Source organism: Heterodontus francisci, unplaced genomic scaffold (assembly GCF_036365525.1).
Source record: "Heterodontus francisci isolate sHetFra1 unplaced genomic scaffold, sHetFra1.hap1 HAP1_SCAFFOLD_405, whole genome shotgun sequence".
Taxonomy (NCBI): domain Eukaryota; kingdom Metazoa; phylum Chordata; class Chondrichthyes; order Heterodontiformes; family Heterodontidae; genus Heterodontus; species Heterodontus francisci.
In genome coordinates, this window is record NW_027141857.1 from 331,962 (window position 1) to 349,511 (window position 17,550).

General features: G+C 55.9%; 1 protein-coding gene across 1 annotated transcript in view; it reads left to right on the forward strand.

Moving 5' to 3' along the window:
* The window catches only part of rab11fip4a (RAB11 family interacting protein 4 (class II) a), a 171,249-nt gene that overhangs the window by 93,527 nt on the left and 60,172 nt on the right, over positions 1-17,550 (forward strand). The window contains exons 2-3 of the mRNA XM_068027944.1: positions 9,108-9,195; positions 13,683-13,774. Of these exons, the coding sequence (XP_067884045.1) occupies positions 9,108-9,195; positions 13,683-13,774 (180 nt within the window). The remainder of the gene's footprint in view (positions 1-9,107; positions 9,196-13,682; positions 13,775-17,550) is intronic.

Here is a 17,550-nt window from a genome sequence, read left to right on the forward strand (position 1 = left end):
GGAGGCCATCTCCCGCTCCGCCAGCACCCACAGGCCCAGCAGATGGGGCAGCATTCTCAGTTATAACTGGGTCGGGTGTCTCCTGGTTGGTGGTGGACTCCGGCTGGGAGGCCCGACCCTCTGGGGCCTCGCCCTCCCCTTCATTCAGGACACCCGACCCAGTCGCAGTGGCGGAATGGGCGGTTTCCCCAGGCTCCCCCACCACAAGCAGGGCCCCACTTACTCCTTCAGGAGGGGCCTCACGTACCGGGGCCATCCCCTCCCCTCCATCCTGAGGAATAGGGAGCACCTGCCCGGACTTTGCAGCCTTGGTGGTGGCGGTAGGGGGCACCTGAGGACCAGAAACAGGAGGCAGCTCCCCTCCAACAGATGGGCCCTGCACCTCAGGGCCCTGTGTTATTTCTGTGGAGGGGTGCCTTCTCCTCTTTTTCGCACTTGGGCGCGGAGACTCAGAGACCTCCATGTCATCAGAGGCCTCCGCCTCCGCACCCTTTTTTCCTTTTTTAGTCACCCTGGGCCTGAGCCCAGCCCTGGGACAGGTGGATTCCATGGGAATGGGCTTTGGGCTGAGCTCAGGCTCGGGTTGAGTCAAAGTGTCCAGGGGACGCGCCTCACGATGTTTCTTTTTTCCCCGCGTCTTCCTTCCGCTCGGACGGACGCTCCCCTCCCCGCCAGAGGCTGTGAAAACCACAGCCTCCGGAACCGACTGAGCGGTGTCTGTTGGATGTGCGGGGGGAGTGGGAGGAGGTGCTGTGGAACCACTCTGGGCCGCCGAGGTGGAGCTGGCGGCCGGGAGGTTGGGGCAGTTCTTCCGAACATGCCCCACCCCCTTGCAGACGTGGCACCGCGCCCCGTCCGAGGTCCAAAAGACGCGGTAGGCCGTCCCCTGGAACTCCACATTAAATTGGCCCTCCGTGTCCTCCTCCCGCGCCAGCTGCATAAATAACTGGCGGCGGAAGGAGTAGACATGTTGGAGGCTGTGCTCCCGAAGACCAAGCCGGACTGGGGTGATCCCCGACCTCACCTCCCCCAGATGGTGCAGGTGGGGGAGGAGGAGCTCACTGGGAATGAAGGGTGGGACGTTGGACAACATTATCCGATGCGCAGTGGCCCCCAGAGGGTCCACTGGCAGGAAGGTCCCCCCCACAGTGAGCCCTTTACTCAGGGCCAGGGACACCGCCCGCTCGGTCTTCAAAAAGAACACAGCCTTCCCATACATCTTTGAGGCCGCAACAATGGCCGAGGGGCCGACAACCACGGCCATTGCCTTAACGCAGGCCTCAATAGACATGTTGGGGTGGGGATAGCTCTTCAGCCCATGGCTGCATGTCAATAATTTAAAGGGTGACGGGGCCACGTGGGCAGCCACAGAAGCTGCAGCTGCATAGGTAGTAGAGGGCCCCGCCACCGGTGATGAAGGGCTTGCCATGGGTCCAAGAGCTAAATCCACCCCAAATTGTGGACTTGCACACTAAATAACAGATTCACAGAAAAATTTGAAAAGACAAACAAACAAACAAACAACAGGTTAGTGGAGAGGCTGAGGTAAGAGAGGAGAGGCAAAGGCAGGCTGGAAGGGATGACTGGCTTTCTGGAGGTGGTGCTCACAGTACACTTAAAACAAACAGTCTTTGAAGTTGGTCTTCCGGTCTTCTGGTTGGGGGAGTCGTCTTCACCTGGGTCAGCTGAAGCTGCCCAGGCACTATCTATCCCCTTCCGTCTGTTTAGCTGGGCAGCTTCAGCTGACCCAGGTTTGGCAAATTGGGGTGGGGAGGGAGCTTTCCTGTGTGCTTTTGCAGCAGCACAGACTCCTGTTGAATTGGCAGCCCCACCCCTTGTTGTTCCAGCCACTTGTTCCTCCCCCAACAGTCCAAAGTAAATTACTGGTGTTCAGCACCCACCTCCAGACAAAGCCTTGTTTCCACAAAATGTCCCTTTCTTCTCTTTAATGGAGACTGTTGTTGGAGTTTTCCTCTGCTTGTTGGTAGCTGCTCTCCCTTGCTCAGTGCAGCTCCTCTCTCCACCTCTGCAACCTCCAACTGCCACCGGCACTGTCAGCTGCACCTCGTTGATGCACTCAGGCTCCCAAATCAGTGGGCAGCCAATCCCAGTGCTGTACCTGTCCTGGGAGTGTTTGATGGGGACAGTGTAGAGGGAGTTTTACTCTGTATCTAACTCCGTTTTTTTTTTTTTTTTTTTTTTTTTTCTTTTTTTTTTCACATCGAGGGGGCCTTTATCCCTCAGGCCCCCTTTATGTACATATTTACAGTTTTAAAATAACTTTATTAAAACAGATAAATAAACAAAAAACTCAAATTAAAATGCCATTCTCGGCGTCGACGATGCACTCCAGTCCCTGCGGTGCCCACCGGTCGCGGAAGGCCTCAAGCGTACCGGCGGACACCGCATGCTCCTTTTCCAGGGACACCCGGGCGCGAACGTAACCGCGGAAGAGGGGCAGGCAATCAGGGAGGACGGAACCCCCGACGGCCCGCAACCTGGACCTGTGAATTGCCACCTTGGCCAGGCCCAGGAGCAGACCGACGAGGAGATCCTCCTCCCGGCCCAAGCCCCTCCGCACCGGGTGCCCAAAGATCAGGAGCGTGGGACTGAAGTGCAGCCAGAATTTGAGGAGCAGCCCCTTCAGATACTCAAATAGGGGCTGCAACCTCGCACACTCCGTATAAATGTGGAACACGGACTCGTCCAGGCCGCAGAAAGTACAGGTGGCCTGGGAGTCCGTGAACCTACTTAAAAGCCTATTGCACGGGACTGCTCTGTGCAGCACCCTCCACCCCAGGTCCCCGATGTAAAGGGGGAAGACTCCCGCGTAGAGAGACCTCCATCGGGGTTTCCCCTCGCCGCCAGATGGCAACGCGGACCGCCAGGGCGTGTCCGGCCGGCTGACGAGGGCGAGGAAGTGGAAAGTGTGCAGGAGCAGCCCGTACAGGAAACCCCTCCGCGCCGATTGGAATGGCACGGAGGGCATTCCCGAGAGGCGGCTCGGGTTGTGCGGGACCGGCTCCCGAGGAGGGTTTCGGGGCCTGGGTCCGATGAGCAGTTCCGGCCCAGCGGGGGTCACCTCGGCCGGGATCGCTCCGCACTCCCGAGCCCCCTCGCCACCCACAGTGAGGGGCGTCCCGGGGGTTTCAGCTACTCCTCCGCCCGCCGGACCGTCCCCGGAGTCGGCCGCCCGGACAGCCGAGGCGCTCTCCTCCGCCGGCGGGGGAGCGCCCTGACTGGAGGCGACCATGTTCCAGACTCGGAAAAGATCCCGGTAAAAGACAGGCAACTCCCTCAGAGAGGCGCGGCTAACGGACTCCACCGGGAGCTGCGTGTCGTCTTGAAGGCAGTGACACTGGCGGAAAAAATACGTCGCCAGCGCACACCATCTGGGAGGACGCTCGACGTACAGGTATCTCTGCAGGGTCCGAAGGCGGAGAGTCGCAGCCTGGGTGCGGACGCACACCAGCGACTGACCGCCCTCCTCGATCGGGAGACTCAGGACCGCGGCAGAGACCCAGTGTTTCCTCTTGCCCCAGAAGAAATCGACGAGTTTCTTCTGGATCTTGGTGGCAAATACAGGGGGCGGGGCCAAAGTGACCAACCGGTACCACAGCATGGAGGCCACCAGTTGGTTTATGACCAACGCTCGGCCCCTGTAGGAAAGCACTCGGAGCAGTCCTGTCCAGCGCCCCAGCCGAGCGGTGACTTTCGCCTCCAACTCCTGCCAGTTTGCCGGCCAGGCTTCCTCAGCGGGGCTAAGGTGGACTCCCAGATAGAGGAGGTGCGTGGTGCTCCACGCAAAAGGTGTCATCTCCTCCGGCAGGGAATCCACCCGCCACTGACCAACCAGGAGTCCGGAACATTTCTCCCAATTGATCCTCGCGGAGGACGCGGCAGAAAAGGTCTGCTGGCAGTCGCGCATCCTCCGCGAGTCAACGGGATCTGTGATTGCGAGGAGCACGTCGTCGGCGTAAGCCGAGAGGACGACCCGCATGGCCGGCTCGCGCAGAGCCAATCCCGTCAACCTCCTGCGAAGCAGGCACAGGAAGGGCTCCACGCAGATGGTATACAATTGGCCGGACATGGGGCACCCCTGACGCACTCCTCTCCCAAATCGAAGGGGCGCCGTCAAGGACCCGTTAACTTTGACTAGACACTCTGCGGCGGCGTATAAAAGTCGGACCCGGGCCACGAAATGCGGCCCGAGTCCGAAAGCGCGCAGAGTCCCGAAAAGGTAATCGTGATCCACCCTGTCGAACGCCTTCTCCTGATCGAGGGAGAGAAAGGCGACCGACTGACCAGTCCTCTGGGAAAGATGGATCAGGTCCCGGACCAGGTGGATGTTGTCCTGGATGGACCGGCCCGGGACCGTGTAGGACTGGTCGGGGTGGATCATGTGGGCCAGCACGGAGCCCAGGCGGGTAGACATAGCCCGGGCAAAGATCTTATAATCCGTGCTGAGGAGGGAGACCGGACGCCAGTTTTTAAGCAGGCGGAGATCGCCCCTCTTCGGCAGCAGGACGATGACCGCCCTGCGCCACGAGAGGGGCATCTCCCCGGTCGCCAGGCTTTCCCCCAGGACCCGCGCGTAATCGTCCCCCAGGACGTCCCAGAACGCCCTGAGGAACTCCACGGTCAACCCATCCAGCCCTGGGGATTTGCCCCTCGAGAGCTGGTGGAGGGCGCCAGTCAGCTCCGCCAACGTGAGCGGAGCCTCCAATCCTTCGGCGCCCTCCGGGCTGACCTGCGGCAGGTCCTCCCACAAAACTCTGCGCGCATCCTCGCTGGACGGATCCGGAGAGAACAACGCACTGTAATACGTCCGGACCAGGAGGCCCATTCCCTCCGGATCCGTGATGGAGGATCCGTCGTCGGCCAGCAGCTCGACGAGCTGCTTACGGACCCCCCGCCATTTTTCCAGCGAGTAGAAGAAGGGTGAGGCGCGGTCCAAATCTTCCAGGATCTGGATCCGCGACCTCACGTACGCGCCTCGGGACCCTATGAGCTGCAGGTTCCTCAGCGCGCCCTTCTTCTCTTTGTACGCCTGCCACAGGGCCGGGTCCGCGACGGCATGACCGAGGCGGGATTCCAAGTCGAGCACCTCCCTCTCAAGGCGCCCGACCTCGGCTTCCCGCCTCTTGGTCGACCCCTTCACGTACTCCTGACAGAAGACGCGGACGTGAGTCTTGCCCACATCCCACCATAGCCTCAAGGAGGGGAAGCCCCCCTGCTTCCTTCTCCAGTCGGCCCAGAATCGACAGAACGAGTCCCGAAATCGCACGTCCTCCAGCAGCCGGTTGTTAAAGTGCCAGTACGCGGACCCCGCCCGCGTGCGGAGCGGAGTGAACTCCGCCCACACCAGGCGGTGGTCCGAGCACGGCACCAGCCGCATGGAGGCCGCCGAAACGCGGGAGACGTACGCCTGCGAAATGTAGAGGCGGTCGATTCGCGACCCCCCTCCTCCAGACCTCCACGTGAAGGCGCTGGAGTCGGGATGGAGATTCCGCCAGACGTCCACCAAGTTAAGGGAGCTGATCAGTCCCCTCAACTTCTCCACCGACGCTTGGCCGCGCTGGGGACCGGAGCGATCCCCCACCTCGAGGGTGCAGTTAAAATCCCCCCCGAGGATGATGCACTCGCCGCTATCGATGGAGCTCAAGAGAGCGGACACTTCTTCAAAGAAGCGCGCTTGCAAAGCGCCGGGCCTGGGCGCGTACACGTTCACAAAGTGGAGCGGCACGCTACCCAGGCGAACGGCGAGGTGGAGCAAGCGGCCCGGCACTAGCTCCTTGACCCCCAAGATCTCCGGCTGAAAAGTCGGGGCCAACAAGATAGCCACCCCACTAGAAATAGGGGTGAGGTGACTCATGTAGACCCCACCCTGCCACTCCAGGAGCCAGGTGGCTTCGTCTCCCGGAACGGTGTGGGTTTCCTGCAGAAAGCTCACCGCGTATCTCCCTTCCCTAAGGACTGAGAGATTGTGAAATCTGCGGTGAGCCCCTCTGCTGCCGTTGATGTTGAGGCTGGCTATGGTTATCTTCATGTCAAAGGTACATAAAACCCGTCACCAACAGCTCACTGTGAGGAGGGAGTGGAAGTGCACCTGGCCCTCCACTCCCCCAGCAACCCATTGAGGAACACATTAAAACGGCGCCTCTCAACCAGTTTCACGTCCGCGCGCTTGCCCGCTATCTTAAGGGCGGCACGGACGGACTGGATGATCAGCGCCAGATTCGACCAACGGTCGAGGGCCAGCTGAACTTTATTGCGGCAACCTCTGCAAGCCGCGAGGAAATCCCGGAGTTCCGCCGTGGGGATGAGAGGAGATTCGGTGGGAGGCACGAGGGACTCCACCACCTCACTGGCGATGGAATCAAGATCATCCTCCGTGCCCCGCACCGAATCCCCATCCTCCTCCGGGTCGTCACCGCCAGCGGCCGACACATCCACCACACACTGTGGGGCGGACGTCCCGGCCGCGCCAGCTGGTCCCGCCTCCGTCACGATCCCACCCCCAGGATCGATGGCGGAGGAGTCCTCTCTGGGTTCTATTGTGAAACTGGAGCCTGTAGGCACCAGCGGTTCAGGACCCCCCTCCACCTCCATCCCCAGGCCAATGACTGGGCCAGGGGAGACAGAAGTTCCGGACTCCGGGAAACCAGCCGGAGCCGAGACTGGAGGCGGCGAGAGGAGGCCATCTCCCGCTCCGCCAGCACCCACAGGCCCAGCAGATGGGGCAGCATTCTCAGTTATAACTGGGTCGGGTGTCTCCTGGTTGGTGGTGGACTCCGGCTGGGAGGCCCGGCCCTCTGGGGCCTCGCCCTCCCCTTCATTCAGGACACCCGACCCAGTAGCAGTGGCGGAATGGGCGGTTTCCCCAGGCTCCCCCACCACAAGCAGGGCCCCACTTACTCCTTCAGGAGGGGCCTCACGTACCGGGGCCATCCCCTCCCCTCCATCCTGAGGAATAGGGAGCACCTGCCCGGACTTTGCAGCCTTGGTGGTGGCGGTAGGGGGCACCTGAGGACCAGAAACAGGAGGCAGCTCCCCTCCAACAGATGGGCCCTGCACCTCAGGGCCCTGTGTTATTTCTGTGGAGGGGTGCCTTCTCCTCTTTTTCGCACTTGGGCGCGGAGACTCAGAGACCTCCATGTCATCAGAGGCCTCCGCCTCCGCACCCTTTTTTCCTTTTTTAGTCACCCTGGGCCTGAGCCCAGCCCTGGGACAGGTGGATTCCATGGGAATGGGCTTTGGGCTGAGCTCAGGCTCAGGTTGAGTCAAAGTGTCCAGGGGACGCGCCTCACGATGTTTCTTTTTTCCCCGCGTCTTCCTTCCGCTCGGACGGACGCTCCCCTCCCCGCCAGAGGCTGTGAAAACCACAGCCTCCGGAACCGACTGAGCGGTGTCTGTTGGATGTGCGGGGGGAGTGGGAGGAGGTGCTGTGGAACCACTCTGGGCCGCCGAGGTGGAGCTGGCGGCCGGGAGGTTGGGGCAGTTCTTCCGAACATGCCCCACCCCCTTGCAGACGTGGCACCGCGCCCCGTCCGAGGTCCAAAAGACGCGGTAGGCCGTCCCCTGGAACTCCACATTAAATTGGCCCTCCGTGTCCTCCTCCCGCGCCAGCTGCATAAATAACTGGCGGCGGAAGGAGTAGACATGTTGGAGGCTGTGCTCCCGAAGACCAAGCCGGACTGGGGTGATCCCCGACCTCACCTCCCCCAGATGGTGCAGGTGGGGGAGGAGGAGCTCACTGGGAATGAAGGGTGGGACGTTGGACAACATTATCCGATGCGCAGTGGCCCCCAGAGGGTCCACTGGCAGGAAGGTCCCCCCCACAGTGAGCCCTTTACTCAGGGCCAGGGACACCGCCCGCTCGGTCTTCAAAAAGAACACAGCCTTCCCATACATCTTTGAGGCCGCAACAATGGCCGAGGGGCCGACAACCACGGCCATTGCCTTAACGCAGGCCTCAATAGACATGTTGGGGTGGGGATAGCTCTTCACCCCATGGCTGCATGTCAATAATTTAAAGGGTGACGGGGCCACGTGGGCAGCCACAGAAGCTGCAGCTGCATAGGTAGTAGAGGGCCCCGCCACCGGTGATGAAGGGCTTGCCATGGGTCCAAGAGCTAAACCCACCCCAAATTGTGGACTTGCACACTAAATAACAGATTCACAGAAAGATTTGAAAAGACAAACAAACAAACAACAGGTTAGTGGAGAGGCTGAGGTAAGAGAGGAGAGGCAAAGGCAGGCTGGAAGGGATGACTTGCTTTCTGGAGGTGGTGCTCACAGAACACTTAAAACAAACAGTCTTTGAAGTTGGTCTTCCGGTCTTCTGGTTGGGGGAGTCGTCTTCACCTGGGTCAGCTGAAGCTGCCCAGGCACTATCTATCCCCTTCCGTCTGTTTAGCTGGGCAGCTTCAGCTGACCCAGGCTTGGCAATTGGGGTGGGGAGGGAGCTTCCCTGTGTGCTTTTGCAGCAGCACAGACTCCTGTTGAATTGGCAGCCCCACCCCTTGTTGTTTCAACCACTTGTTCCTCCCCCAACAGTCCAAAGTAAATTACTGGTGTTCAGCACCCACCTCCAGACAAAGCCTTGTTTCCACAAAATGTCCCTTTCTTCTCTTTAATGGAGACTGTTGTTGGAGTTTTCCTCTGCTTGTTGGTAGCTGCTCTCCCTTGCTCAGTGCAGCTCCTCTCTCCACCTCTGCAACCTCCAACTGCCACCAGCACTCTCAGCTGCACCTCGTTGATGCACTCAGGCTCCCAAATCAGTGGGCAGCCAATCCCAGTGCTGTACCTGTCCTGGGAGTGTTTGATGGAGACAGTGTAGAGGGAGATTTACTCTGTATCTAACCCCGGTGCTGTACCTGTCCTGGGAGTGTTTGATGGGACAGAGAGTGCTGACTTTGGAAGGAGTGTTGTGTGCAGCGATAATGTGTTGGGAAATGGAAAGCTGGCTCTGTCTGTGGTAATGCTGTGGGGGAAGTGGGATTAACAGCAGCTGTTTGGGTGCTTTGCTGACAGTATTGAACCGTGTAGAGTGATCGAGTGGGAAGTGTGCCGAGACAGGAGACTAATGGCAACTCTGTTTGTAGCTGCAGAAAGTGGCGAAATACCTTGACCCCAGCAACCTGGGACGCATCAGCTTTCAGGAATTCTGTCACGGAATTTTTGCCATCAAAGGTAAGGAGTGAATCTGAGAGTGGGGTGGGGAGAGGGCTGAGAGGGATAGGGCAGGGCAATGACGTGTGGAGGGTAAGAAGCAGGGGAAGGGCATCAAGTGCAGGGGGGAGGGATAAAACCTCCCATGAACCTGAGACCGGTACCCCAGTGAGAGTCAGTGTGTGTGGAACTGTATCCCAGTGAGAGTCAGTGTGTGTGGAACTGTATCCCAGTGAGAGTCAGTGTGTGTGGAAATGTATCCCAGTGAGAGTCAGTGTGTGTGGAACTGTACCCCAGTGAGAGTCAGTGCGTGTGGAACTGTATCCCAGTGAGAGTCAGTGTGTGTGGAACTGTATCCCAGTGAGAGTCAGTATGTATGGAACTGTATCCCAGTGAGAGTCAGTGCGTGTGGAACTGTATCCCAGTGAGAGTCAGTGTGTGTGGAACTGTATCCCAGTGAGAGTCAGTGTGTGTGGAACTGTATCCCAGTGAGAGTCAGTGTGTGTGGAACTGTACCCCAGTGAGAGTCAGTGTGTGTGGAACTGTATCCCAGTGAGAGTCAGTGTGTGTGGAACTGTATCCCAGTGAGAGTCAGTGTGTGTGGAACTGTACCCCAGTGAGAGTCAATGCGTGTGGAACTGGACCCCAGTGAGAGTCAGTGTGTGTGGAACTGTATCCCAGTGAGAGTCAGTGTGTGTGGAACTGTACCCCAGTGAGAGTCAGTGTGTGTGGAACTGTATCCCAGTGAGAGTCAGTGTGTGTGGAACTGTACCACAATGAGAGTCAATGCGTGTGGAACTGTACCCCAGTGAGAGTCAGTGTGTGTGGAACTGTATCCCAGTGAGAGTCAGTGTGTGTGGAACTGTATCCCAGTGAGAGTCAGTGTGTGTGGAACTGTATCCCAGTGAGAGTCAGTGTGTGTGGAACTGTATCCCAGTGAGAGTCAGTGTGTGTGGAACTGTACCCCAGTGAGAGTCAGTGTGTGTGGAACTGTATCCCAGTGAAAGTCAGTGTGTGTGGAACTGTACCCCAGTGAGAATCAGTGTGTGTGGAACTGTATCCCAGTGAGAGTCAGTGTGTGTGGAACGGTACCCCAGTGAGAGTCAGTGTGTGTGGAACTGTATCCCAGTGAGAGTCAATGCGTGTGGAACTGTACCACAATGAGAGTCAATGCGTGTGGAACTGTACCCCAGTGAGAGTCAGTGTGTATGGAACTGTACCCCAGTGAGAGTCAGTGTGTGTGGAACTGTATCCCAGTGAGAGTCAGTGTGTGTGGAACTGGACCCCAGTGAGAGTCAGTGCCTGTGGAACTGGACCCCAGTGAGAGTCAGTGTGTGTGGAACTGTACCCCAGTGAGAGTCAGTGTGTGTGGAACTGTACCCCAGTGAGAGTCAGTGTGTATGGAACTGTACCCCAGTGAGAGTCAGTGTGTGTGGAACTGTATCCCAGTGAGAGTCAGTGTGTGTGGAACTGGACCCCAGTGAGAGTCAGTGCCTGTGGAACTGGACCCCAGTGAGAGTCAGTGCCTGTGGAACTGTGCCCCAGTGAGAGTCAGTGCCTGTGGAACTGGACCCCAGTGAGAGTCAGTGCCTGTGGAACTGGACCCCAGTGAGAGTCAGTGCCTGTGGAACTGGACCCCAGTGAGAGTCAGTGCCTGTGGAACTGGACCCCAGTGAGAGTCAGTGCCTGTTGAACTGGACCCCAGTGAGAGTCAGTGCCTGTTGAACTGGACCCCAGTGAGAGTCAGTGCCTGTGGAACTGTGCCCCAGTGAGAGTCAGTGCCTGTGGAACTGTGCCCCAGTGAGAGTCAGTGCTTGTGGAACTGTACCCCAGTGAGAGTCAGTGCTTGTGGAACTGTACCCCAGTGAGAGTCAGTGCTTGTGGAACTGTATCCCAGTGAGAGTCTGTGCCTGTGGAACTGTACCCCAGTGAGAGTCAGTGCGTGTGGAACTGGACCCCAGTGAGAGTCAGTGCCTGTGGAACTGGACCCCAGTGAGTGTCAGTGCCTGTGGAACTGGACCCCAGTGAGAGTCAGTGCCTGTGGAACTGGACCCTAGTGAGAGTCAGTGCCTGTGGAACTGGACCCCAGTGAGAGTCAGTGCCTGTGGAACTGGACCCCAGTGAGAGTCAGTGCCTGTGGAACTGGACCCTAGTGAGAGTCAGTGCCTGTGGAACTGGACCCCAGTGAGATTCAGTGCCTGTGGAACTGGGCCCCAGTGAGAGTCAGTGCCTGTGGAACTGTGCCCCAGTGAGAGTCAGTGCCTGTGGAACTGTGCCCCAGTGAGAGTCAGTGCCTGTGGAACTGTGCCCCAGTGAGAGTCAGTGCCTGTGGAACTGTACCCCAGTGAGAGTCAGTGTGTGTGGAACTGTATCTCAGTGAGAGTCAGTGTGTGTGGAACTGTATCCCAGTGAGAGACAGTGTGTGTGGAACTGTACCCCAGTGAGAGTCAGTGCCTGTGGAACTGTGCCCCAGTGAGAGTCAGTGCCTGTGGAACTGTACCCCAGTGAGAGTCAGTGTGTGTGGAACTGTATCCCAGTGAGAGTCAGTGTGTGTGGAACTGTATCTCAGTGAGAGTCAGTGTGTGTGGAACTGTATCCCAGTGAGAGACAGTGTGTGTGGAACTGTACCCCAGTGAGAGTCAGTGTGTGTGGAACTGTATGCCAGTGAGAGTCAGTGTGTGTGGAACTGTATCCCAGTGGGAGTCAGTGTGTGTGGAACTTTATCCCAGTGGGAGTCAGTGTGTGTGGAACTGTACCCCAGTGAGAGTCAGTGTGTGTGGAACTGTATCCCAGTGAGAGTCAGTGTGTGTGGAACTGTACCACAATGAGAGTCAATGCGTGTGGAATTGTACCCCAGTGAGAGTCAGTGTGTGTGGAACTGTACGCCAGTGAGAGTCAGTGCGTGTGGAACTGGACCCCAGTGAGAGTCAGTGCCTGTGGAACTGTACCCCAGTGAGAGTCAGTGCCTGTGGAACTGTACCCCAGTGAGAGTCAGTGCGTGTGGAACTGGACCCCAGTGAGAGTCAGTGCCTGTGGAACTGGACCCCAGTGAGAGTCAGTGTCTGTGGAACTGGACCCCAGTGAGAGTCAGTGTCTGTGGAACTGGACCCCAGTGAGAGTCAGTTCCTGTGGAACTGGACCCCAGAGAGAGTCAGTGCCTGTGGAACTGGACCCCAGTGAGAGTCAGTGTGTGTGGAACAGTACCCCAGTGAGAGTCAGTTCCTGTGGAACTGGACCCCAGAGAGAGTCAGTGCCTGTGGAACTGGACCCCAGTGAGAGTCAGTGCCTGTGGAACTGGACCCCAGTGAGAGTCAGTGCTTGTGGAACTGGACCCCAGTGAGAGTCAGTGCCTGTGGAACTGTATCCCAGTGAGAGTCAGTGTGTGTGGAACTGTACCCCAGTGAGAGTCAGTGTGTGTGGAACAGTACCCCAGTGAGAGTCAGTGCCTGTGGAACTGTACCCCAGTGAGAGTCAGTGCATGTGGAACTGTACCCCAGTGAGAGTCAGTGCGTGTGGAACTGTACCCCAGTGAGAGTCAGTGTGTGTGGAACTGTACCCCAGTGAGAGTCAGTGCCTGTGGAACTGTACCCCAGTGAGAGTCAGTGTGTGTGGAACTGTACCCCAGTGAGAGTCAGTGTGTGTGGAACTGTACCCCAGTGAGAGTCAGTGTTTGTGGAACTGTACCCCAGTGAGAGTCAGTGTTTGTGGAACTGTACCCCAGTGAGAGACAGTGTTTGTGGAACTGTTACCCTGTGATAGTTCGTTTCCGGCATGCTGTCACTTTCACCCAATGTTTGAAAGTTGTGGTTGAGCCCTCTGCAGTTTCTTTCTGAGTTCCCTCCCCAGTGTAAACTGTGATGAATTGAACCTTTCCACATTTTGCTTTGTATTTCATTTGCTTTTCTCATGGTGTTTCAACAACAACTTAGTTTTGTGTAGCACCTTTGACCCAGTAAACTGTTGTCAGGTGCTTCACAGCAGAATTATCAAACAGAATATGACACTTAGCCAATGGGAGATCAGGTGAGCAACAGCTTGTTGAAAGAGGTAGGGGTTACCGAGTGTTTTAAAGGAGGAACATCGAGGTAGCGAGGCAGAGAGGGGTAGGGGCGGAATTCCAGAGCTTGGGGCCTGGGCAGTTGAAGGCAGGGCCACTAATGGTGGATCGATTAAAATCAGGGATGTACAAGAGGCCACGATTGAAGCACAGGATTGATGGGTGAACAGGACTTTTTCAAGTTAGGATATCAGCAGCAGAGTTTTGAATGAGCTGAAGTTTGTGAGCAGAGGGTTGGAATAGTCGAGTCTGGAGGTAACTCAGGCACGATGAGGGTTTCAGCAGTGGATCATCTGCGGTTCTTCTAGGAATTCTTTGGTATTTAACTAGCAATCGTGCTGCACTACTGGAATTGACCCGCCTGCTTTTGATATCCAGATATTTTGTCTTGCTGACCACAATAACTCACTCCTCCAGCTCTGCTTAATTGTGGTTGTGTTTGTGTTCACAGGGTGTGAAGATCTATTAGACAATGGAATGTGTGTGGAGAATGCACCTATGGCTCAGTATGAAGCAGAGTATGAAGATTATTACTGTCACCAGGTAATCTCCAGACCCAGATCAGCAACTGGTGTTTCTTGAGACTCGCAGCAGAACAATGTGGTGTGAGTTTGGCGTTGCCTATTTGGCCAGAATTAGTGTTATTTGTTGTTGAAAATCTACTTGTCCTGAACACAGGGCTCACTATTGCTGCCCAGAGCAAGGGCCTGTTAGGAGCAGAGCTGCCTGTCTCTGGGCACCCGTTGTTCCTGTTACCCAGTTGGTGTCTTGTGTCCCACCTCCACAGCCATGACTGGTTGAGGATTGATGCGGAGTGAGCAAAGTGATAGACTGAGGTAATCCTTCATTAACACAACAAAAACAGAAATTGCTGGAAAAAGCAGGTCTGGCAGCATCTGTGGAGAGAGAAGCAGACTTAACATTTCCAGTCAGTGACCTTTCTTCAGAACTGACAAAGTTAGAAATGTAAAAGGTATTAACATTAACTCTGTTTCTCTTTCCACTGATGATACCAGACCTGCTGAGTACTTCCAGCACATTCTGTTTTTATTTCAGATTTCCAGCAGCCGCAGTATTTTGCCTCCTCATTAACACATCTTGTGTCCAATCCATGACTCCACTCTCTGCTGCCTCTATACTCACCCAAGACCAATCCTCCACCAATCACAGCCATGTGCTCAAAGCAAGCCAATGACCTGCCTGCAAACTGCACCACAGTCCCAGCCCATCTGTGGAAGACAAGACCTTGATGCAAGAGATGTCCCATTTCCTTGATCCTCATTACTGATCCGTTCATCATCACCAGACGAGAATCGATATCTCCAGCCTTCATTAGTTCAGCATTAAAATCATGTCAAAGACTTGGCTTAGGGCTGCGGACAAGTAAATATCGGGGCCGGTTGGGTTAATATCGGGGCCGGTTGGGTTAATTTCGGGGCTGTTGCGTTAATATTGGGGCCGTTGGGGTCTGTTTTAGGTTTCAGTCATTATAGAATCTTACAGCAAGAGTCTGCCATTCAGCCCATCAAGCCTGTGCTACTATATTGTCAGGTGGCTGTTAATTGACCGATTTTTCTGGGATGTGAGCTGATGTCATGGTGATTTCTTGACCTCACGTTTCATTTTCATTGAGATGAGAAGGTGTAAAGTTCAGGTCGGGATGTGAGGAACCTTGTCTGGGATGGATGGCAAAAGTTGTGCACAGGAGGAGTCCGAGTTCTGCAGTGACCACAGACTCACGGCCATTTCTCATTTTACTTTGTTTCTCCCATTTGAATGGTAAGAAACCAAAAGCCCTAAATCCTCAAAGGACATTCACCTCCTCAGTGATTGGCTACCAGATGGGGTTTGGTCATTAGTTACTGGATGGGGTTTGGTGATTGGCTACCAGATGGGGTTTGGTGATTGGTTACCGGATGGAGTTTGGTGATTGGTTACCGGATGGGGTTTGGTGATTGACTACCGGATGGGGTTTGGTGATTGGCTACTTGGGGGAAATGCTGAAGCAAATCTTATTTTTGGATTATATCAAAGAAATCAACAACCAATCTAGGTTAAAGGGCAATTGAACAAAATTTCAATAGTTTACAAATTCCTCCCTCTCCCCCTCCCTTCCATCTCCCTGCTCCCCCTTACCCTCCCTCCCACTGCCCCTCCCTTCCATCTCCCCCCTCCCCTCTCCTGCTCCCCCTTTCCCTCCCTCCCACTCCCCCTCTCCCTACCTCCTCTTCCTCTCCTTCCCCTCCCCCTCTTCCACACCTCCTGCCTCTTTCATCCTTCCCCCTCTCTTCCCTTCTCCCACCCCCTCCCCTCCCCCTCCCACTTTCTCCCCATTTCCCCTTTCCTTCTACCCCTCTCCCACTCCTCGCCCCTTCCATCTCTCCCTCCTTGTTTCCTCCTCTCTCTCTCTCCCCATCCTGCTCTCCCCCTCCCTCTTTCCTTCTCCTCCCCTGCCCCATTCTCTCCCCTCCCCCATTCTCTCCCCTCCCCCATTCTCTCCCCTCCCCTCCCCCCTCTCACTCCCGTCCTCTATCCCGCTCTCCTCCTCACTCCCTCTCCTCCTCACTCCCTCTCCTCCTCCTCACTCCCTCTCCTTCTCTGCTGGCATCATACTACCAGTAACAGTGCCTTCTCTTTGACCTAGAATCTGTTTCTGGGACACTGCGAGTTTCTGATGTTTGCAGAATGTGTCGAGTGAGTTTATTAATATCGAGGTGTTTGCTTTCTGGATTCACATGATATTGTGTCAAGGAACAGCTCGGTGTGACTGATTTAACATTGTGTTCAGACATCAGGAACTCAACATTCGTCCCTGGAGTGGGCCACTGAACCTGGTGACCCCTGAACCAGCTTGGGGAGAGCGGGAGTGGGGTGTGGTGGGGGTGGGGAGTAGGTGTGGGGAATGGGGGTGAGGGTGGGGAGTAGGGGTGGGGAATGGGGGTGGGGGTGGGGAGTAGGTGTGGGGAATGGGGGTGGGAGTGGTGGTGGGGGGTGGGGGGGTTGGGTGGGGAGTTGGGGTTGGGTTGGGGTGGGGGTGGGGAATGGGAGTAGGGGTGGGGTGTGGGGGTTGGGTTGGGGTGGGGTGGTGACAGCTGTAGATTCTTCACTCACTCGCCCCTCTCTTTGTTCCCTTCAAGTGATGAGAGATTTGAGGGATTATTGCCATGCTGTGGGATGGGCAGGAAGAGATTAAACTAGGGTTTTTAAATTGCTGAAGGGTTTTTTTTTACAGTGTGAATGGAGAACGTGTGAATGGGAGAGAGAGAACGTGTGAATGGGAGAAAATGAATCAGTGAATGGGAGAACGTGTGAATGGGAGAGAGAGAACGTGTGAATGGGAGAGAGAGAACGAGTGAATGGGAGAACGTGTGAATGGGAGAGAGTGAACGTGTGAATGGGAGAAAGTGAATGGGAGAGAGAGAATGCGTGAATGGGAGAGAGAGAATGTGTGAATGGCAGAAAGTGATGGGAGTGTGTGAACGTGTGAATGGAAAGAAAGAGAATGTGTGAATGGCAGAAAGTGAATGGGAGTGTGTGAACACGTGAATGGGAGAGTGAATGTGTGAATGGGAGAGAGTGAACGTGTGAATGGGAGAGAGTGAACGTGTGAATGGGAGAGAGTGAACGTGCGAACGGGAGAGAGAGAACATGCGAACGGGAGAGAGTGAATGGGAGTGAGTGAATGTGTGAATGGAAAGAGAGAGAATGTGTGAATGGCAGAAAGTGAATGGGAGAGGGAGAACGCGTGAATGGGAGAGGGAGAACGCGTGAATGGGAGTGAGTGAATCAGTGAATGGGAGAGAGTGAATCTGTGAATGGGAGAGAATGTGTGAATGGGAGAGAGTGAACGTGTGAATGGGAGTGAACGGGAGAGAGTGAATGTGCGAATGGGACAGAGTAAACGTGCGAATGGGAGAGTGAATGGGAGAGAGAGAATGTGTGAATATGAGAGAGAACGTGTGAATGGCAGAAAGTGAATGGGAGTGAGTGAACGTGTGAATGGGAGAGAGTTAACGTGTGGATGGGAGAGAATGTGTGAATGGCAGAAAGTGAATGGGAGAGAGAGAACATGTGAATGGCAGAAAGTGAATGGGAGAGAGTGAACGTGTGAATGGGAGAGAGTGAACGTGTGAATGGGAGAGAGAGAACGTGTGAATGACAGAAAGTGAATGGGAGAGAGTGAACGTGCGAATGGGAGAGAGTGAACGTGCGAATGGGAGAGAGAGAACGTGCGAATGGGAGAGAGAGAAGTGTGAATGACAGAAAGTGAATGGGGGAGAGTGAATGTGTGAATGGGAGAGAGAGAATGTGTGAATGGC